This window comes from Musa acuminata, chromosome BXJ3-8 (genome assembly GCF_036884655.1).
Source record: "Musa acuminata AAA Group cultivar baxijiao chromosome BXJ3-8, Cavendish_Baxijiao_AAA, whole genome shotgun sequence".
NCBI classification, from domain to species: Eukaryota; Viridiplantae; Streptophyta; class Magnoliopsida; order Zingiberales; family Musaceae; genus Musa; species Musa acuminata.
Window position 1 is genome coordinate 51,452,295 of NC_088356.1, and position 23,028 is coordinate 51,475,322.

At 37.5% G+C, this 23,028-nt stretch overlaps 2 protein-coding genes across 2 annotated transcripts; both read right to left on the minus strand.

The window, feature by feature from the left end:
- Positions 1 to 540: 540 nt before the first annotated feature.
- On the minus strand, positions 541 to 4,608 carry LOC103995641 (vesicle-associated protein 4-2). The gene is made up of 7 exons (XM_009416276.3): positions 4,179 to 4,608; positions 2,983 to 3,053; positions 2,652 to 2,733; positions 2,413 to 2,531; positions 1,142 to 1,219; positions 927 to 1,046; positions 541 to 826 (listed from the first exon to the last, which is right to left on the minus strand). The coding sequence occupies exons 1-7, from the start codon at positions 4,459 to 4,461 to the stop codon at positions 767 to 769; spliced, it is 813 nt and encodes a 270-aa protein (XP_009414551.2). The 5' UTR covers positions 4,462 to 4,608; the 3' UTR covers positions 541 to 766.
- Positions 4,609 to 6,243: 1,635 nt separating this feature from the next.
- Positions 6,244 to 22,983, minus strand: LOC135644116 (ubiquitin carboxyl-terminal hydrolase 14-like). Its single transcript, XM_065161571.1, has 19 exons — positions 22,717 to 22,983; positions 22,460 to 22,631; positions 18,271 to 18,383; positions 17,861 to 18,197; positions 15,678 to 15,772; positions 14,218 to 14,351; positions 14,076 to 14,132; positions 13,921 to 13,998; positions 12,754 to 12,808; positions 11,863 to 11,943; positions 10,784 to 10,982; positions 10,650 to 10,707; positions 10,447 to 10,569; positions 8,656 to 8,744; positions 8,454 to 8,543; positions 8,174 to 8,341; positions 7,873 to 8,000; positions 7,516 to 7,642; positions 6,244 to 6,686 (listed from the first exon to the last, which is right to left on the minus strand). The coding sequence occupies exons 1-19, from the start codon at positions 22,810 to 22,812 to the stop codon at positions 6,508 to 6,510; spliced, it is 2,379 nt and encodes a 792-aa protein (XP_065017643.1). The 5' UTR covers positions 22,813 to 22,983; the 3' UTR covers positions 6,244 to 6,507.
- Positions 22,984 to 23,028: the final 45 nt, after the last annotated feature.

Here is a 23,028-nt window from a genome sequence, read left to right on the forward strand (position 1 = left end):
ATAGTAATCTGCGTCAACATTTCCACTGCACATGCAGTGGTTTACCAGCATTTAAAGTCAACGGTTGACTTGAAAGACAAAAAAAAGTTAAAAAGTCAAATCAGGTAAATAATCATATTACATATTACTGTACTCCACCAGTATTTCAATCTCTAATCTTTTAAAAATTATATTAAAATCTCCATATATTTAAAAAGATAATTTCGTAATATTATTTTTATTTATATTAATTTTTTTCTATTAACTTTAATGGATAAAGAGATAATATCTCTACAATTAGCTAGCTCTCCTCCTATAAAGCAAAACACAACCAAGCAAGTCAAACTTTAGTCTCCCGTACTTTCAAATATTCACAATCAAGAACAAGAACAGAATATTAGATCATTCTCAGAATATTGAAGGCAAGGAGAAACCAACTACTGGCTGGATCTAATTCCTTCACCCCAAAGAAAATTTCAAACATAGCAAGTTGCACAAAAAACAAAAAAGAAAAAGGTGGAAGAAAATGATCAACAAAAAGAAGTGCAAGATTTTGGAGACTTACCACCAGAAACATGTCTTTATTTCTCATCAAAGTAGAATCCCAATATCTACAAAGAAGTCTGAATCAAGCACAAGAAATCTCTTAAGGATTTTAGTTTCCAAATGACCAATGAAAAGCCTAAATTAAGAGGGGAGGAATCATGACAGACATTTTCTCCATATACATGAATGGATCAGTGGATGTACTTGGACATTACAAGTTGCAACAATCACAAACCATACTTTACACTGAATCAACCCCTTCAACCTGCTGGCGAGCCAGATATCTTTCTCTTCGTTCTTTCTGGAAAAGGAACAAAGCAAAGATTTTTTAAAAAACGTAGAAAAGATCATATACGAGAAAAAATAGTATATGTGGTAAATAGAGGGAAAAAAAGTTATACCCATTCATCTATGACGAGCCCCTCTCCGACAATCCGAGGTCCTGTATCTTCAGGAGGTTTCTTGCGTGCCTCTAAAGCTGCATCAGCCTCTGCTAGCTGTCGCTTCAACTTCTCCAATTGCTTAAACAAATAGTGCGGCGTATTTCATAAACTATGTCTTTTAAGAGTAAACAAGCAGTCTTTTCTATTCAGTGTAGGGATCAACTATGGCTTACAGGACTTGGTCGTTCAGGGTCTAAGAACACAACCCGCAGAATCTGCTCCACTGCAACGTGGTCTTTCTGCTCATCAAACTGTTTAACAAATATTAGTCTTCCTCATTGCTTTAGATGTAATTCTTGCAAAATGTGCATGACAACGTAAAAGAATGCAGCCTGATATTAATAAGTAAATCAGAACTATTAAAATTTGAATGTCTTACTACAAGCATTGATCAGTATTGTAATATTTAACCAGGATTAGGCAGAATGATCACCTGTTCATTAAAATATACACCAGTTGAAGGTTCAAATTGTATGCCGGTGCCAATAACAAGTTCAGATTACAGGACTCATCACAATCCTCTGCCAGATTTGGTGAGCTGAACCATGGACATGGTTACAGGACTCTTAACCAGAAAAAATTAGCTTCTAATTCCCTCCACCACCAACAATCTGACTGTGGCTTGAAGCCTTTTTTCTTTTCCTTTTATTTTTGGCAGACTAACATCTGTCCTGGACTCACTAGATGAACTATAATCTAGTATGCTAGCCATATTTATCAGAATAAGGTCAGACCAACTGGTCCAGCAGAAATCCAAGAGGATCAGTTAGCTTTAGTAAGTGAGGGTGTTATTGTCATTTAATATTTAAATCAAGTGATTGAGAACCAGAGTAGCAAAGTTCCCAGTAGACTCCAAATTATCCCCCAACACACGAGATTTACAATCTAGCTGCCACAACTAAGTTTGGAAACCAATGCCTTATTTGACTATGCCCTTTGACAAAAACGACAATATCAATTTTAATATCTATGAAGCATTGACACGAACATAAGCAATATGGACATGACATGAACCTAAGCAATATGGACATGACAGCATAATATTATAAAAGCAGGGTACCACAGTTTTCCTCTCCCTCTAATCCTCTTGTTCTCTCCTCCTTTTGTCCTCCTCGACTGCAGTTTGACACTCTCACCATGTCAGACAAATACCCCCTACAAGTTGGACAAGGACACGACACTCATCCCAAGGGCCAAAATGTTGTGTCCATGCTTTCTAGAGTGCAAGAAAACAGCCTTACAAAGTCCTACAGAAAGACAAGAATAAAATTTTTTTCAAGGCGTCTACAAATTAGTTGCCAAAGAACAAATATCTAGTATAAACAAACTCACTGTTAACCAAATGAATCAAGATTCTTCAAAAGATAAGCAAATCCGAACATTGCTCTGGACATGAATCATTTCATCTCAAGCTGAAGAGACTAAAAGCAAGGGACGGACTAACCAATTCTGGAACATATTCCATAGGTCCTTCCACCTTTAGACTGACAATCTTAAATTTAACCTTGCACTTTTGCTCCAGTGGTTTCTCGTTATTCTCTGGAGGCTCAACAAACTTGAAAACTGCCATTAGAAAGAAACAAAGGTAGGAGACTTTTATAGCAACCCCCAATAGTTACAAATGTCACATGCTGAGAGAAATCAAGGCAAAACCAGCAAGAAGGCAAAGAGGAAAGGAATTACCTGTAGCAATGATACTCTCGCCAGGAGAAAGTATACCTCCAGGAGGCCGCATAAAACAACTCTTTGGTGCAGTTGTTTGAAACTGAAACCACCAAAAGGTTAATATCTGCCCGACAAGGTTAAACATAGAAGAAATATAACAGGCAAACAAAGAACCTATGCCTAAATTGTGTAGTTAATATCTAAATAAAAAATTATTATTCTGTAGGGAAAAAAAATCCGGATAGAACTAATTAATAAGTATAATTAAAAATAAAAAAAATACTGTCCACAACTCTTTAAGAAGCTCAATGTCATAAAATAGTAGCAACTAGGGTAAAGCCATACTTACCTTAAATGCCACATGAGACTTGCTGGTGTTCTTTATCTTAACTGCACTCCTGACCTGCTTGCCAGGTTCATCTTCAATAAAGAATCATAGCAAAAGTTAATGAAAGAAGTAACATCACCTCACCAAAATAATAGGCATTCAAATTGATGTCTACACCATGAAACTAGAGGTAAGAAAGAATAAGAAAGATAATCAAAAAATGTACTCAATCTTCAATGTGGTCAATGGTTTAAGCAGAGTAAGATATTAAAAAGTATCCTCTCAGGGAATATGAACAACCTAATTCACCCAATTTATGCAGAACAAAATGAAAGATATTGCCCCAACCCTCCATTTCAAACAAACTAATTGAAAGATAGAACATACTTAGACATGGAATCCACAAAAAATAAGACCAGGTCTAACATATTAGAACTAAATGCTATGTATCATAAAAAGTAGCAAAAGAATAGCTGGACGATGGATAATCACAATGCACTAAGAGAAATTTATCGATCAGGATACACGATCGTATCAGCTTAAGTACAAACACCACCAACTATCAAGTGAACTCCTTTGCACGTCAGAAAAAGCATTTAGAAACCAAATTACGGTTTGCATTTTGTAAATGAGAAAAAAAAAAAAACAGTCTTGGAGAACGAAAAGGTAATGTTCTGCTTCGACCTTAAAGATTACCAAACCAATTGAAAGACCTGATACTTAGTTCGACCGGAAACAGAGACTAAAATGATAGCGGACAGATGTAAACTGAAGAGTTCCAAAGCTCAAATAGCATGTAGCCAATATACCAGTAAAAACATCCATAGAAAGAGCTCATACAGACAAAACCATCTCCAATAGTCACACCAAATGCTAAGGTTCCGAGAGTAGGAGACAAAGGAAAAAGTAGACCTACAACTCCATACGAAGAAACACCAACTCAAACCTAAGAAATTTAACGCAAACGACACAATCCAACACTCCATAATATCCATAACCAATTCCTCGGGAAAAAGGAAGCTCCTTTGCAAGAACCCGATTAAAGATGAGATAAAGGCTTAAGAATGAAGACATGACACATCCAACGGGTTCTATAAAGAGCTATTTTAACGACACAAGTTGGAAAAGGACCGCCCCCTTTCCAAGATCGGCATATCAAACCTTGAGCGGAGGAGCAAAAAGATCCGCCGGAAAAGAACCCAAAGAAACGAACTCACATGGAAAGTAGATCTTAGTGGTTGGATCTAGACGGAGGCGGCGCCGGGTGGGCAGCAGCGCCTTGGCCACCGACGACACGGAACTGCCGCCGGAGCCGCGCCGCCGAGCCTCCGGCTGGCCCTGCCCGGTCGGTCGGTGCTGCTGCTGCGTCAAGCTATAAGCCGAGGAAGAGTTCAACGACGAGGAACCTCCGGCCCCGCCGCCGCCGAAGAAGGGCATCCGACAGAGGCCCCACCCCTTCCCCTCGACCGCCGCCCCGACCCTTCCATTCTCTATCGCCATGGCGAGATCCCGCCTCAATCCATCCAGCAGAGGCTCGCTCTCAGTCGACGGCGGAGGAGCGGACCGCGGTAGGACTTACGTCAGCTCAGCTACGCGGAAGACCGCGTCTGCTTGGGGCGGAGTGGCGACCTTTAGCGGAGTGATGGGTGACGGAACAGCTCGGACGTTAAATGACGAATTAATTGCATTGAAGATGGTAGGGTTTCAAGTCCGTGGAGTCGGATCATCTCTTTTCTTTCTTTCTTTCACTCGCTCTTTTTACATATTCTTTTAATAAGGTAAATATCGCATCAGACTGTTAATTAGACATTCAAAATGACTATTAGACAGTCTTATTAACAAGAAAAAAATAACACAAATCCAGTAGCTATAAAGTTGCGTGATCCGAAACACGGGCATGCAGGGTGTCTTAGTAAGCAGTGTATATATATCGCCTAGTAAAATCCAACGATAGCTGTTGGTGTGATGACTTTATAGCTACGCGTGTTCCTTCTTTCGTCAGGGTATAAAACATCTCTATCATGTAAACCACTTTATAGTCTTACGCACTATAAAAGACTTCAGATTTTTATGATCGTAATCCACAGAACGTCTTTAGCATGAGAGGGAACTTTTTGTTTTGGCACAAGGGTCAAACAATTACCCCTGTCGCTGTAGTTTCTGCGTCAAAGTTTGGTAGCATTGCACAATATATATATATATATATTGATATATATATTGTTGTCCGTTGGTTTTGGACTGCGGCGGCCATTGGATGCCATGAATTCTAGTGGCAGCGAACCATTAGCCGCGTGCATGGCTTCTGCCGAAGTAGTAAAACAAACACGAGGCTAGCGAACCATTTAGCTGCGATCGTAGCTTGTGTGGAGGGAATGCGATGCGAGCACTATAACTCCCCCAAGCCCACGGTATCTACAAATCTATAAAGCTCTTCTTTCCGTTGCCACAGCATACATAGGTAAGAGAAGAGGGGTATGGGGTGGGCGGGCAGGGGTTGCCTTATCGTAGCAGCCAGCATGAGTGCTGCGGTTGAAGCTCCGAAGGATCAAGCGGGACTGTACCGATGGAACAACGTGCTGAGGTCTCGCCAGAAGCCGTCGTCTCCGTCGACGAGGTCGTCTTCAACCGTCGTCAAGAGCAAAGGAGTGGAAGGTGGAGATGAGAGAGCCAAGCAGTCTGAGGAATCTCTTCGGTTAGTCATGTACCTAAGCTGCTGGGGCCCCAATTAAATATAACCGGTTAATATTAGTCAAATTACATATTATTTGTTTGAGCATGTTCAGGGCAATCTCTCATTTGACTACCAAGGAATCCACCCTTCACCCACCGTAGCAGGGATTAACCTAAAAACCAAAAAGGGCAAACAAGAGAACAAATAAGAGTTCAGTGTCTAATTTTCTTGGATGTGGTTTCAATCAATCTGGGAATGATTTTTTGAATAAGCCCGAGATGCTGCCTTGCAAAGAAACTAGTGTCTCCTCTAGATGCTAATATAGAACAAGAACCTCCTCCTCTGCCAACTTGTAACTATTCTAGCACAAATAAAGATCGAAGGTCGTGCCCAACATGATCATAGCATTATCCAGCAGGCTGGCAATTATGATATCTTCTAATACATACATATAGCAGGCAAGCACTACATTTTAACCTAATCATTAATCGGGCCCTTTCAGGTTATGATGACTTCTTACCCAATTACCTGTATCGCCATATGACCTACAGTAGAAAATGCTGAACACCTACCACCCCGAAGTGTCTTCTCCATCTGCTGGGTTAACGATAGGGCAAAAGAAACGCACGTCTTGATTTTCAGATTAATCACAAATGTAAACTCACTGTTAAGCCTATTTTCATGACAGGCAACTTGATATCAGAATCCAGGCAACAGAAAGATACCACTAAACGAAGTGAGAGATGAAAAACGATTGATCCCCGTATTCTAGCAAGGTCAGATGTAAGAGGTATCACCTGTCAAATTGCTAGTCAACTCCTGCTGTTGCCAGAGATTTGTCGCTTGGATCACAGGGACAACCTACCATAATGACTTCAGCCATCTATCCTCGAGAAAAAGTACAAGTATCCCATGTCTTTTGGTGGGTCAATTGAAGCCCCAACTTTGTTGTCGTTGAAAATCACCCATCTTCCATCTTTATACACATGAGCCACATAATGCCCACACTGGGTGGAGGTCCCGATGTGGCTGACCAATGCCATGAGCTTGTATCCTGCACAATGAAATTGTTACTAAAAGGCATCAAACCAGCCATATAACTTAACAAATCTAGCCATATAACTGCATCAAACCAGGTCACTACTGACCCAGATAAGCAAATTTCAGAACACTAAAAGGCATAGCATATCCTAAACCATATTAATCTGTCCTCCGGCAGAAGATGCAACAAAAACATTGTGAAATCAGCAAGTAACATATAGTCTTATCTCATGGATTATAGTATGATCTAACCGATACATACCGACCAATATTCACCAATCCAAACAAGTAACAATAATCGACCATGCAGCTCCCTATTGTCCAATATGGTGTTCACTTTATATTTTCTACTATTTTATTCAATGACACCAGAATTCTGTTCTAATAACCTACCCGAGATGTAACTAAAAAAAAGTATTGATGATTGATACATGCAATCCTTTATTATGAGAAAAGCAATCTAAAGTTAAACACATGTCTAGCGGTAGACTTGAATGAAAACTTACTGCCATAACTCAAATCTCACATATGTGTCTGGCCAATAGCCATATTGCTGTGACTTTTAATTGATTACAGCTAGGGGCTCATTCTATGTGTCTTTCCATGACAATATGAAGTGGAATTTATATTTCGTGTTGCAACAGAAAAAAAAAAAAAAAAAGAAGCATCATCCCGTTCTGGGGATTCTAAAAATGAAGGCTTAAAATTAAGAAGTTTTGTGCCAAGTTTCATCATAAGTCCAACATAAGAAAGTAAACAATAAATGCAAAAAAAAGAAAAATTATGAAACTTATCATCTCATATGCTAGGGAAAAAAAGGGTAGCAGTAGAAGGAATTTAACTGCCACTTCCATCAGGTACTGCAGGATCATCAGCCTGAACGCCACTTGAGGTTAATTCAGTGTCCACTGAGCTAGATGCCTCAGGGTGGTTAAATATCCAATCGGTTGCTTTCTCTATGTCCCCACCCTGTTTATGGGTAAAATACAACAAAGATCATCATCAAACATCCTATTGCAACAACTTAAAGGAAAATCTTCAGGATGTAGACAAAATTAAGTGCAACGTAGAATGACATGAAGTTGCAATCAACCAATTGCATATTATGCATGACAGCAACATTTTCGTGTTAATCAAGAGGTTCATATCAATGAAAGCATGCAGAACTTCAAATTAATGGAGTTAGAGAAGAATGTTACTGAGGCCTTCAATGCTTTTTTGGCAACCCCTTCTTGAAACCCGAATGAAATTAAAGTTTCAACACTTGCTTCATCAACAGATTGAAGTTCCATTGTATGCGGGTTCTGTGAAATAGGATCATCAATATCTGCATTATAGTACCAAAAATCAAGTTGAAGTCATTCACCAAATGGAATTATCTTTTTTCTAAATGCCATTCTAAATCCTATATAAGATCAAAAAGAGCTGTTCCATCCAATATAATTGTCAAGTAAACTTGATACCAAGGAACCAGCTTGCTTCATGCTTCCATACACAAACCTGAATCATTCATGTGAGACAGCAACCAAGTCATTGCTTCCTCAACCCCCGCATTGGCAGTGTTTATAGCAGCTTTCTGGCAGTGAACATAATTAAATCCCATAGCTGCAAGTTTGGAAACAATGTCCTCACTGGCAACAAAATGGGTGGGTTCAACCTCGCAAGGACCTATAAAACAAGTACATCAGTCAACAAGCTATAGCAGAAAGGAGTACATACATAATTCAGCTTCTAGAAACTAATTTACTTAATGAGCATCCAAAAGAGTAGCATTACAAACCTGTTTCTGGTAGTAGTTCTTCTCCTGGCTGCAAACCTTTGCTGCGCATATGTGTGATATCAATTACATCAGGCACATCAATGTAAACATCTGCATTATAAAGGTAGAATATTAATTGAAGAACTGCAAAAGAGAAAAAACACCAAGACTTCCAACAGATTAATTGCAAGGTCCTAAATATGAGATGAGAAAAAGAATCTACCAAGTTTCTTCGGCACCCATCCTTCCTCCAGCACAAACTTCTGCATGTGCAATACCAGGTAATCAGGAAACGTAGACAAACCAGCAGTCCTGAAAAGCCATGTTGTCAGTTGTCTAAAATGATAAAGGATGAAAAAACTAATTACAGTAATACAGAAAAATTATAAATAAGCTTAATTGGCCAAGTTATTTAGGTATTATTAAGTTTTTAGGTATAGACCATGTAGGAATGAGATAAATATCACATAAGGGAGTATATCTCATTCTGCTTCAGTATTTAAAACAAAGCTATAGAAAATTCGGATTCCAACCATGTTAGAATAAGACCATGCTTCGAGCTATGATTTTCACAACACTAGAAGGTCATGTCCTATTTGTTGAAAGGATTACATGAGTGCATGCGGAAAGATAAGAAATGTAAGACATCAGATAACTGCTTCGAACCATAATGTTTCACATTTGCAGCTCAAATGTGTTGCATACACAACAGCCAATAGCAATATTCCTTATGTTACTTGTCATTTGAGATGTAGCTATATGTCGAGATTTGTCAGACAGTATATCAAACAGCCTGGAAGGGGATGATATCAAATGCAGGAGGTTCCAAACATCAGATCCCTCATTTCAGCTAGATAAATTTTTATCACAACTTGTTGCCACCAAGAAATGCAGCACCAATAAATCCATGAGAGTATTTGGAAAAGGGCACAGTTGATTCTTTCAAAATTCTGAGGAATAGCATTTGCACTACATTTTCCAAGAGACAAAGGATCAAAAGATAAATTCATTTGCAATGTGTTATAGACCAGTGTCAAAGGTAAAAGGTTTACAGTTATGGAAGCTGAGAAGTTAAGTTATGGTTCAATTTTTGTGAGTCTTACATCCAAAATGAGGCTTAATTTGATTAAAATAGTTGCTAAAATTGGTGGTGCAATGACAATCTGTAATTTGCAGTGTATCTACACAAATAGTTACTAGAAATAACACTTTTCAATAAGCCAATATTCACGTCCTGCTAATCTGCTATAGAACAAGCATAGGCGCTGTAGTACATAATACCAAAGGAGAGCACTAGCTTAACTAAGTAATAATAGCTGGCTCACAGCTATTGATTCCAAACTTCAATAATACAGTATATAATGAGGACCAGGATCAGTGTTAAACATACTAAGAAATCAGGGTAGGATACTTTGATCTTTTCCACTACTGAGCTTCATCGAGTGCAAGATTCAATGACTAGAGAACCTTATTTATCATTTTTTTTTAATTTCGAAAGGAAGATTAATGTGAGTAGACTATTTCTCAGAAAGCGAAAAAGGATGCCCCAATGCGTGTCACCACTATGCACAATACAAGGGATTAGCTGCTTCAATGAAATCCTCATTCCTGTCTGAGAAAATACCAACACACCTAGCATAATTTCCTCACACCCAATAAAATTGTTTAAGAAAGGAAAAAAGAACTGCCTCTGCCATATTCAAAATGAATAATGAGTAACGACATGGTTCTTAAGTTCAATATCAGAAGTATAAAAAGGCTAAAGATGGCACAACATAGAAAAGCCTGAATCATATAATTACTTTTCATGATTAACAATTACGGTGTGAACCTTACTATATAAATGTTGTCATGAAATGGAACTCAGATTCTGCATGTGCAACATGAGAGTCTATAGGTATATGATTTGGTATATCAAACATCAAGACAACAAAGAAATGATTGTCTTCAGATTTAACAACTCAAGAAATGGCAAATAATTACCCAGGTCTTCTGCATAATATCATAAACTTACTTTATTGCTGTTATCTTAGCATTTAACGCAGAGCTATAAAAATCATGGACCTCCTCAGGAGCTGAAAAACAATCTAGGCATGCTTCCAGTGGAACTCTTGGTCGTACAATTTCACCACTAGCTCTGTTTAAAATGCATCAGAAACATATAAACAACAGAACACAATGACAAAAAAAAGGATGCATTATGCTCTTATAGCTTACATGTCCTTCCCTTCCAATTTTTTTTCGGCCTTCAGCTTGTCAAAGGCTTCAAGCTGTTCTGAACCAGTAAAGGGAGAGTGTTAGTACTACCTACAGATATCATTATAAAGAAATCAGTAGTTTAAAAAAAAAACCTCCATTAGTAGCCTTGTGCAACGGTATTGTCAGAGAAAGAATATAATCTGATCTTTTATTATAAGCAACTTTTCCAGAGGGACACTGAAGCCTCTCTTCAATAATAAACTTAAAACTCCTTGAAGGATCCAACTCAGGTTTTCCAGCATTTCCCCGTTCAACTTGATCAAGAAAATACAGAAAAAACTCCAATGCATCCTGAAGAAAGTCCAATAAAAATCACAAGTTTAAAAACTTAATATGGGGACAAATATTTGATAGTCAAGAACACTGTCATACAACCACATGGATCAAACCCTCCAAAAGGGTATCTAGAAGGTGCTCTTAGGGTATGCATAGTGACTCGTACACCACAAACCTAAACCATGTGGTCCGAAAAAAAAAAACAATCTTAAGCCGAATCCATTAGTAGTAAACTCATCTAGCCCTATAAACTGCTGCAACCACTCCTATTTCCAGTGTGGTACTGATTTGTGTGTCAGAAGCCCTTTTGATTATGATAAAGGCATTAAAAAAAGACTTCTTTCCACTTAATACTTCACATTTCAGATGCTAAAAAGAAACAAGAAGGACCCATGCTAAAGTGTTCCAGAAAACCATCAACAAAACAAAGTTCTTTCGGAACTCCTGCAATGAAGGTGCCAGTCCTTTAATCTGAGATTTATAGAAAGAAATTCATGTTATCAATCTTAATAACGTCACATATAAGCATACCAAATCACCTGAGCAATAAAAAATAATTAACATAAAACAAACAAGTCACTTGTGAACATAATAAATCATTGAAAGTAACAACCGAACAGGCATAAAAGAAGGAAAGTGCAAAATCAAACCATGCTTCTTGTTCTCGGGCCCATGTTACAACAATATGTATATTATTTGATATCATACGCCCCACATATATTGAACTAGAATGCAGGACTAACCACCATGCATCTTCCTCATCCACCCTTGCAAATCAAGTACGCTACAGCTACCATGTACTTATGATTTAAATGTCACCAACAAGTTCAAGACTCGAGCTATATAGAAACAAAACCATGTAGAAAGTTCCTATGGATCTTTACAAAAAAGGTACCTGTTGCCTCATACTTGAAAACTCACGATGATTGGCAGCAATAATTGTTTTAAACATGTGAAGGGGAATACCTTCTTGCTTCTGAAACAAAAGAGAAATTCTCTGAGCACAAACCAAAGGTACCAGCAGAAAAGCTTACATAATTAAATACACCATCCACTTCAAATATAGGTTGATCTCCCTATAATTTCTTCACTAAAACCATGAATCAATTGCAGATTTATCTTATCTTCTGCAATAAAGAAGCATAACTGAAAATGCATGATTATTGCTGTATGAAGTTTCTAATCATATCAAATCACTTTATAAAATTCGAATTTTCCCCAACTTCAATGATGTAGTGAACAGAAAACTTCAGAATAATAACACTTTGATTCGCATCACACCTGATCATGATAAGAGAGTGTTCAGAAGAAAAAGTTTTGAAGCCTAATAGCATCTTTAAGATCAGATTTACTAGTTGCTTCAACTCAATAAACAATCTTGCTTAATAGATTATTGCTAGAATTCTTCTTATTTCTTATTTTTTTTACAGAACTTCACATAAGTCATGAAATAAATTGCAATTTCCCATATTTGGATATCAGCAGGAGCAAGAATAATATGTAATGAAGAACTCCACAAGGCTTATAAGTATGCAAGACACACATAATGACTAGAAATGCCTTGTTCCTCCAAAATGGGTCATTAGATAACCAGGACAGAATAGAGATCCACTTTGCTAACAAATGCAACTGAAGTATGCCCAAGGAATTTTCCAAGCCATTACACTCCCCACATCTCCAAAAGGTCTAAAGATATACGAGAACTTACAATGCACGAAGTTGTTTGCCAGACAGCAAAGAATATTTACCAGAAAATAGAGCAAATTATGAGTTAAACTTATCGTACCTCTTGAACTGGAAAAGAATATTTACCAGATAGCAATCCATGCGCCAGTTTAGTCCTATGTTAAAAATGCATCAAAAATTTAGAAGAACAAAAGGCTCATTTCTGGTAAATTAGACCACAAATATGTACATTAAGTAGCCAACAATTAAATGTGACAAAACAAACTAGCACAACAAATGCTATATATGAACTAAGTGACCAGATTCATCAACTCTATTGTAGAAGGAGATGAACACTATTATTTTCAAGAGGAAAAAGATGCAAGCATCCATGTAAGATCATAATACAAACATGAACCTAATAAGATAGTAAAATATCATTCTTCATGTTAATTCTTCCTGGCCTCTTTTTATTCATTTTCTAGTTTAAATTTGTACTTCCTCCTAATCCCAAATCCACCAGTCTGATCTAGCTGATCTCATCAATCCCAATCCAGTCCTGCAAACCTCGAATCAACCAAGTAGAAATACACAACAAGTGGTGACGTGTTTGTGATACAAAAATCACAACAATTATCCACCAACAATATTTAAATTGCATTAGTGATTTAGTTCATCTATTTTTCCAAATAAGAATAGCATGCATCTTTCATCAGAACTTAACTTGTTGATCAACCAGCTAGAAACCATATAGTGGGATTTAGCGACGATACAATACTTCTTGTATAATACCGAAGCCTTATTTAGTTGTTTATGAACATATTCTAATGAACAAAATAGTCAAAAAGTTATATATTATCTAATTATCATTCATAATACTTCACACATAATTCACCATGGTTTCACTAATTTCAGCTAAAGGCTGTCAAATACAAGACTCCATCAACCAGGAGTCAAGGCAGCCAAGACCTTATTTCAATTTTCAACAAATAATAAACATATATAACACCATCGGCAGGGAAACACTGGAACCAAAGATGCTTCTGAAACACATTTCCAATTGTAGAATGGAAATAAAGTCTTTCAACTTCCAGTCAGTACCAATTTATAGTTAACCAGCCAATCTAATGCATTTTGACCTATCCAACAACAAAACATGTTTGCAAAAGCAACCATTGGGTATGGCCAGGAAAAGTGTGGCCACTTAACACATGAATAGTCAGTTGAGTAATTGTTTGCACCTAGAGTAGCTGTACAATAAAAATTCATTAACTCAATCTACACTTACAACTGTGCATTTAAGTCTACTGTTGGATCAGAAGGAGCCATCAGAAAAGCCATCTTCAAACTCTGGTGTTCATAATATCTGTGTATAAGACAATTACATGATATAAGAGTGGCCTAGGTTGAGAAACCTTAAGTGCATGAAAAAAATATACTAACCTAGAGATGAAAGCACGAGTTGTAAAAACAACTTGCATTATTGAAGCCATATAGCAGCTGACAAAGAAATACAACAAAAAACTGTTACTTTGCGAAAACTAATGTGATAGGCAAGGCTTCAATTTTTTCATCATCTGACTACCTATTTCCAAGATTAACAAGGCCAGTATATCCTGGACCAAATAAGGGCTCCACTTGCTGCCCACTTTCCTGAATACGGTTCCAGTCAAAATTCATGTTCTGGTCAAGTTCCTTTTCAGTGGTAGTCATTTCTGTCTGCAAAAAATATGAATACACTTTCAAGAGATGTTCTTAACAAATGCATGCCCTACCATGGACCACTAAGACAGTTTTGGAATACTCAGTAAGTGTAGCAAGTATCAAGCAGATCCTGGCCTCAACCATAACCATATACACAAGACTTATTCACCACAATATGAAGTCAGACTTCACAAGATGGTACCTTTAGTAAACAAAGTTTCTACTGTTTAATAAGCTGTCTGAACATAACCCTCTTCCTCCATCCCGGACAACCAGTGTGTCCGAAATATAAGCCCACTGCCTGTATCTAAAGATCTCAAATCATACATACAATTTTTATTTAAATATACCAAATACCTAACAAAACTTAATTCCTTCTGCACTTCTGTTTCTTTGCCAACTACTGCACCCTCTTTTTATGTGCCTCATCAACTTTGACACTAAACTCATTGCAGACTATATCTTTCTTAGGTTTAGTTTAAAGGGGATTTCCAAGGAAAAAAACACATGTATTTAGTACATTCATAGGTCTTGAAGAATTTAATTATCTTCTTTGACTGCTATCTCTATGCTTTGTTGTGAAAACAGCACTGCAGTTCTATATGTTGCAATAATGGTATCAAATACCAATTGGACCAATATGTAACAAGGTATTTTTCAGTCTGACCAAAAACAGGTACTAGATTGTATGGATCAGGACCAATCACCACCCATTTTGGCACACATTTTAATATTTTCTTTTGAGTAATACCAGATAGTTCAATTTGGTATATCGCCTAGAATGTTGAATTTGTATTAATCCAACAAGTTGTTATAACTAGTATCAGACCAGTATTTAAAACTTTGATCATAATACTAGCCACAACAGTTAAGCAGCAAAGAAAAATAAGTATGCACAGACCACTAATGTCACATATTGCTTGGTGAGTTTGATACATAGATTGCAGAATCAATAAATGGGTGTAATCGGATACAAACAATGGACAAACTTTCATTGCATAATAAATGTTATTGAACTTCAATTCATACCCATTGATGGAATTAAGGTGTCAAACAGTGCTGCAGAAATCTTATTGCAAAGGTCCTAAAAAATGACCTGTTATCCAGCCATTAGGAGAGTTGATGAAGCACATCACAACATCAAAAGCATCAAACAGCAATCATATAAAAGTACGAATGTATTAAAATAAAGACACAGGATACTAAGAGAAAAATAACCTCAGCATCGTGAGGTAAAAAAACATGTTAAAATGTTCTTGGCCTGATATATTAAGTGAAAATTTATCAGCATAAAATAGTTATATAGCCAAAAAAAGGTTCTAAGATGAAATCGCCACTAACCTTTTGCAATGATGAGAAATCGATACCAAAAAATTCTAGATGTTCAGCCAATAAAGGATCCTCAACGGTAACATCCTCAGGGTAAGAGAAAACATCTGAACTGCCATAATGGTTACACTATAAGTGACATCTTACTAGAATAAAATGCAAAAAGCTCACATCTTATTTTGATAACATCATTTATTATGGAAAAAAATGAAGAAAATGGTATATAATTTCCCACTGTCATTTTTAAAATTTTTAACATTTAGTGGAAAAACATAAATATAGCAAACACGCTTAAGTAGTTAGCTCATTTTCATACACTTTTCTCATCCAAGTCTACATTCAGAATTGCACATATAAAGGGAAAGTTGGGATCTAACCCACCTACCATGGGAAAAAAATAATATACAGTTTTCGGAGTGCATGTATCCACCTGCCTCATGACATAATTCTCTAAAACAACATGGACGCCATATTTCATTAATAATTCACCTTCAGCTGGATGCTTTCTTACAATTTCTTGGCTGCAACTTTAATTTACTCAACTGATTTCAGAATACACTATAATTTTGCATGCTCAAGAAATAGAAAACTGGCAGTGTCCTAGGAAGCAGATGACTTGGATGACCAAGCCTTTTAACAATATGCAGTCATTCTGTGGACACGTCTGTGAAATGCTTGTGATGTGTCCTTTAATATTTGAACAGTTCAAATTTAAAACATGAAACTAGATATTGAGTTAGACTTATATGATAAAACCAAAAAAGTAACAGCAAAAAACAACCACTTAAAAATACAACAAAAGAAGTCAAAGAGGAACAAACAAGAACACACAAACCTTTGTGTTTGCAACTAGGCATACTTAAGGTTGCTGGACCTGTTACACAGTCCAGGTACTATGTGGTATGTCCATAAACCCACCTTTAGAATGCAGTTAGGTGCTTTCAAATGCTATTATCTGTTAAATTTTTTTGAGGACATCATGATAAAGTATAAATTTCTAACTCCTAAATTAGTATTTAGAGTATTGCAAGCTTTGTCTAATTTACTAGTGTTACCATCAGTTTTTTCCCTGGTGTTTGTTCATTTTCAATCCTCTCAAGAAAGCTGGAGCACTCCTTTCTTACATGACAAATGAGCCAGATATGTTGGTCTAAATACCCTTCATCCTTCCAGTATTTGTGGTACTGATCATGGAACTCACTGCACCTCTTGTAATTACTGTAGCCATTCCATCTCTGTCTCCAAAAACCATTCTTCAGCTCCTTATGAATTAATTCTATTCCTCTTGCTATAGTATAGCATGTCAGCATCCTTTAAGAGCCCATCTCAAGGCTACAGGCATATCAGGTTCCTTGTAACTTCATGATACAAACAATGAACCAGGTGATATCATCAAATTGATATATTACTGCCTGTCTTCTTATCTATTAAAAACCCTAGTTGGGAGGACTCATCATACCAAAAGGTAAACAACCAGTAATGACCCAATCTTTAAGTTAGAATTATTATTTTGGGCATACAGATACAGAAGGCACAAATGAGAAGCTTTAGGCCAGAATTATTATTATAGGCATGCAGATACCAACAGCAAAAATGATAAGTGTGTTACACATGTATTACTTAGATTGCTTTGGAGTTTAGGTTTTAGACAAGATTATGAAACAGGTAACGCTTGGTTGTTAGTTCATTCTAGTCTAAGCATCCAAATCCCACACATAAGTAACCTGATCAGACCCGATACAACACATAATACAGGTAGATAACAGTATAGGCAGTTAGTTTGCAACTGTAAACAAATGCAAGAGGGACATAAAGCTGTCTTATTGTCCAAAACCACCAAAATTAAAAGCACTAAAGCTAGCCATAACAAGTGCTTTATTGAAAAAAAAAATTTATCTAAATAAGCACAAGCCATATGAACTGTTGTACTTGAACTAAAGTCAATTGAGTATTCTAGAACAAGATCAAAGATGCAAGTTGTTCTAGTAAGATAATGTCAACATGAAATGAGGACTGAAGAGAAATAAATTTAGGCAGCCACAAATGAGTACTTCAAACATTAGCATCAAAATAACATGAGAAACAAGATATTTGCACAGCTACATACAAGAACTTGACAGCAGAAAATAAGTTTTATGCAAGAAAAACTATAAAAGAAAACTGCAAATGCTTTCAGAGGACAGAAGAATCATTACCTGCACCGTCCAAATCAGCAGTTATGGTACCAAGTTTCACAGCTAGAGGATACCGTGTCTCCTCGTAATGTTCAGTTGCGTGATTATTGCCACCACTTCCATCCCAATTTCTACGACCACAAAGTATCATGCCATCAGTTAAGTTTAGCCAGAGATTATCAGACTTATCACATTTGCAGCATTTCCAGCCATATGGAGGCACCACAACACCATTATTAATCTGTTGCAGATTCATTGCATAAGCACTAACTTTCTTCTTCTCTGCAGTCCAAGATGCTAATTGCTCATTGTGTTTAGCACCCTCGGCTATCAAAATGGCATCAACTGCCAACCTAACCTACAAGTTGGTCAAACAAAAGGACAATATATGTAAGAAGGACCATATATTAAAAAAATAAAAATGCAGGTACCTTTTCTGGCAACTCAACCGATGGAAATGGAAGAGACATATAATCAGGCAACATGACAATGCTGTAAGTCTCTTCATATTCAGTTTCTTCATGGTCAAATCCTCCATCCACACCTGCAAAACATGCTATATTACAAGAGCCTTTTTCCATAAGAATATCCAAATCATTTTATGTTTGTTTTGTTGCAGAGCCTACTTCAAATGTAAACATAATATATGGAATCGCTGACCCTTATTCAGTTTTGATTACAGAACAGATGTTAAGAACACAACTAACTTGTACATCAAATCAAGAGCAATTACCTCAATCCTCAAATGAGATATTGTAAGGAAAAATTGCATGCTTACCACAATTTCTGTCAACTCAAGCTACTTTGAGAATTAGTGTCTTGACCAAGGATTTTAATTTCGAATAATATCGCCTGTATCGAGCGGTACATACTGGTCTATCAGTAGAACAATAAGTGGACCGTCCGCTACTGGGTGGTAGCATCGATTGAGATTGTTTCCTTTCCAAAAACGATCGGTGACCGAGAAGAAAAAAGAGGGAGAAGAAAAGAAAAAACCTAGAAATCCGACACGGCGACAAAGCCTCGGCGACGTCGCGAGGAGAAGAGATTTCTTTTCCCCAGCAGAAGAAATGAGGCGTTTTTTTTTTTTGAACTTTTTTGCGTGAGGAGAAGAAACCCCACGCGTGCAAAAACCGAGCAATGTCGCCTTTTTTTGTGCGGGGAGAAGGAAACGGTTTCTTCTCCCCATGCGAGCAGAAATCGAGCATTGTCGCCCTTTTCCTTTTTTTTTTTAAATCGAGCGATGTCACCTTTCCCTTTTTTTTCGTGCGGAAGAGAAGGAAACCTCCTTCTCCTCACGCGAGCAGAGTGCGAGGAGTATCGAGGTGCCATCGTTTTTATTATTATTATTATTATTATTATTATTATTATTATTATTATTATTATTATTATATATATATATATATATATATATATATATATATATATATATATACCGAGCGGTGTTCACAGATATCATATCTTAAATATATGCTGATTTCAACAAGAGAGGAGATCAGAAAAGCATTCAAAGATGATTTTAAGACTAACCAATACGTACGGATCATTGATCGTCGGACTAAAGTTCATATGGATCAAGATATCCATAATGCAGGTAAATTCATATTCAGAATAATTTTTTTTATATAATAAAAAATCATACTAACAAAATTATGTCTTGCAACGTATTATCTAAACCCAACAATTCAATATCAATATGCTCTCGGAACACAAAATGATTTACTTACGGCACTATAAAATGTTATATATCGACTCTTGTCAAACACTGCTTATGCAACCAATGCTCTTATGGAGGGTCGATTATTTCGAGAAACAGTTGGTTTATTCTTCGACGTTGTAGCTATATCGTATCGTTACACTATGGATCCTGGTGAGAAAAAGTTACACATATTGATTATCAATTATATTTGATGTTAATTATTTGTTATGCTAATAAAATCTTATTTATATCTTTTTGCAGTCGAGTGGTGGCTACAATTTGGAGGGGATGCACCACATTTAAGGAATATTGTCGTTTGTGTACTTTCACAAACGACGACATCTAGTGGTTCGAACGTAATTGGTCAACGTTCGCATTGATTCATACAAAGGTCCGTAACAGACTCTTGTATAGATGGTTAAAGAAACTGGTATATGTCCATTATAACATGCAGCTAAGATTGCGGTGTACCAAGCTGGATAAGGAGCCAAAGGAACCAGATATTGATCCCATCGACCTCCAATTCTATAACGAAAATTAAGAGCCGATGTTAGAGTGGGTCGAAGCGACAAAGAACCAAGAGGATCCTCCTTAATAAGGTAGGAGATCCTCAACGTCCTACGCGTTTTCTCACCGAGACAATAGAAGAAGAGGAAGCATAACCCCAGCAGGCAGCAGGTGGAAAATCCCCCTCGGTCACAACATGGTAGGAGTCAAACAACATCGGGTCAGACTGCTCGAGGAACTATAGACACCCAACTGTCACTATCGTCCGCCCAACGTGCAAAGGCAAAGGCAGAGGCAAAGGGGAAGGCAGTAGCATCAGCCGCATCGTTGGAAAGAATCAAGTTGAGCAACAAGACACTTTCACAATTGCATTCAGCAACTCGCTCGGTCCAGAGACATGACAGCAACACGAACAGCAGTGCCTCGACGGATGATGGTGGCGACGTCGGGCAGTCGTTGGTCTCATCTACACAACTTATGGGTGGTGCATGGACCGAGAAGCAATATTTTACACACGCCACCCAAGATTCAGATCATAGAACTCGACAATGTACTGATCAAATCTATGTGCGGAAGGGGAAGAGGAAGCCAGTAGATGAATTTGAACAGATGCGATAAAACCTACACGATGTAGACACAGAACGAAACTCATCATATTCACAACTGTTGTATTATGGAAAATCTTACGACCAACAGCAATACGATGATAGTTGGTCATGCTTCTCCGAGCAACAGTATGATACGGAGCAACAGATCAGTAGCGAAAGTAGAAGCTCTAACATTCGCCAATACATGCCTAAGGAGCTGCCTCGGACACATGATTCATAACGATAAACCTACAATCATCACCACATTGATGCATCAATGACATATGATGTATCAATACACTATGTCATGGGATCAATTTCAGGATTAAGTTCAACAAACATATCATATTGATATACAGATACATAGGATCGAGGACCCCGATCCACCACCCGTGAAGGTCCGTCGTTTATTTCGGTGGTAGAATCAACAATCAAGTATATCTACATATGTAATTATTTAATTATTTGAATCTTAAAGTTTATATTGTAATAAAATAATCTAACAATTCAAATGATTTTTCTGTAGATATTTTAATATTTATAGAAGGACAATCTGTAACGGATCGAAATACGAACCTTGTACAAGGCTATTCCTCAAAGCCCGAAAAAGATATGTGATACTATTCTTACCTAATTTACATTAATTTTGCTAAACTTATACTAAATGTATATTTATTTCTAACTTAAAAACTCTATCCAAACTTTTTTTCATTTTTTAGGTATTTTTCGAGTATTTTACACCTAAATTAGGCGTACCGCTCAGTACGTCGTACCATCCCATACCGAGCAAAGCTCGATACACCAATACAGTACGAAATTTTAATCCTTGCTTTCATGAGTGTATTTTCCACGATCTAGTTCTACTTTCCATGACGTGACATTATTTATTTTTATCACCATGTAACGCTTCAAGGAACACTTCCGAGATGTTGACATAAAGGCACTTAGGCTTCAAAGAAGACCTGATAGATAAGAATTTGCATAACAATTATAGCTATAACCAAGTCTTACACCCATTTATATCTTGTTACAATAATGCTATTTATGAGAACCAGCAGACATAATAATCCTCTGATTTTGATCTCCCCCGGAGGCTTTGCCAATGATGTTCACCATAGAAAGCATATATGAGTGATTTAATGGCAGTTATGCACACTATGCAATGATTTACAAAACAAAATTCGAACAAAAGATTTCCACAGTGCTTCAAAGATGAAACTTTGTTATGCTAAATATTTCCATGATCTGTATCAATGTTGCAAAAGCGATAAGGACAATACTGTAAATAATTTTTATTTTGCTTTGACTGTTCCATTTGGTTGCTCGAGAAGACCATTTCAGGTTCAAGAAATTTGATGCTAGCATTAGAAACAATTTCAAGAACAAGAAACAAAAGCTTACAGTCTTACACCAATTTATATCTTGTTACTGTAATGCACTTTATGAGAACCAGTAGACATATTAATCCTTTTCTTTTGTTTTCCTCCAGAAGTTTCGCCAATGACGTTCACCATAGAAAGTATATATGTCAGCGGTTTAATGACAGTCGTGCATATTATGCAATGGATTATACAACTAAATTTGACTGAAAAAAGAATTCCACAGTGCTTCAAAGATGAAACATCATTACCTTAAATATGTTCATAATGTGTATCGATGTTGCAAATGTGGATAAGGACGATACTGTAAATAATATTTGTTATGCTTTGACTGTTCCGTTTGGTTGCTCAAGAGAACCATTTCAGAGTCGACAGAATTTAACGCTAGCATTACAGATTATTTCAAGAACAAGAAACCAAGCAAAACAAATCCAATAGAACAAAATACCGATCGCGAGGAGGGTAGGCTTCTTGAGAGGCCGGTCCTCGGGGACGGGCTTGGGCCGCTGCTGTATGTGGAGGTAGACGGGGTTCCCGCTCTTCTCATAGTTCCACCCCACGCCCTCCTTCCCGAACGCAATAAACGAGCTGAGATCCACGTACAGCCCCCCTTCCGACCTCTGGCCGGCGCGACACGGAACAAGATCAGTCCATCGGAAAACGAATCAAACAATAGCCGCGAGAAGAGATCGGAAGGGAGGCTACCGGAGTGTCGAACGAGATACAGCACTCCGTCTTGTAGATGCGGTTGGTGGGCTCCGGGATCCGAACCCTGGAGAGGTGCGAGCGGAGGAGCTCCATCGGCGACGATCAGCGGTTTCAGGAAGAGATAAAGGAGGAGGAGGAGGAGATCGAAGAGAGGGCGGTGCTAGGGTTTTCCTCGCTGTTATCGCGGGGAAGAGGGAAAGAGACGGAGGGAGAGAGGGGAGGAGGGGGGGGATTCTTTTCTTGCGCCGATATCCTTTCGGCGCGCCTAGAGCTTGACGTCTTTTGAAGTCATTTGCGAAGCGCGTCCTC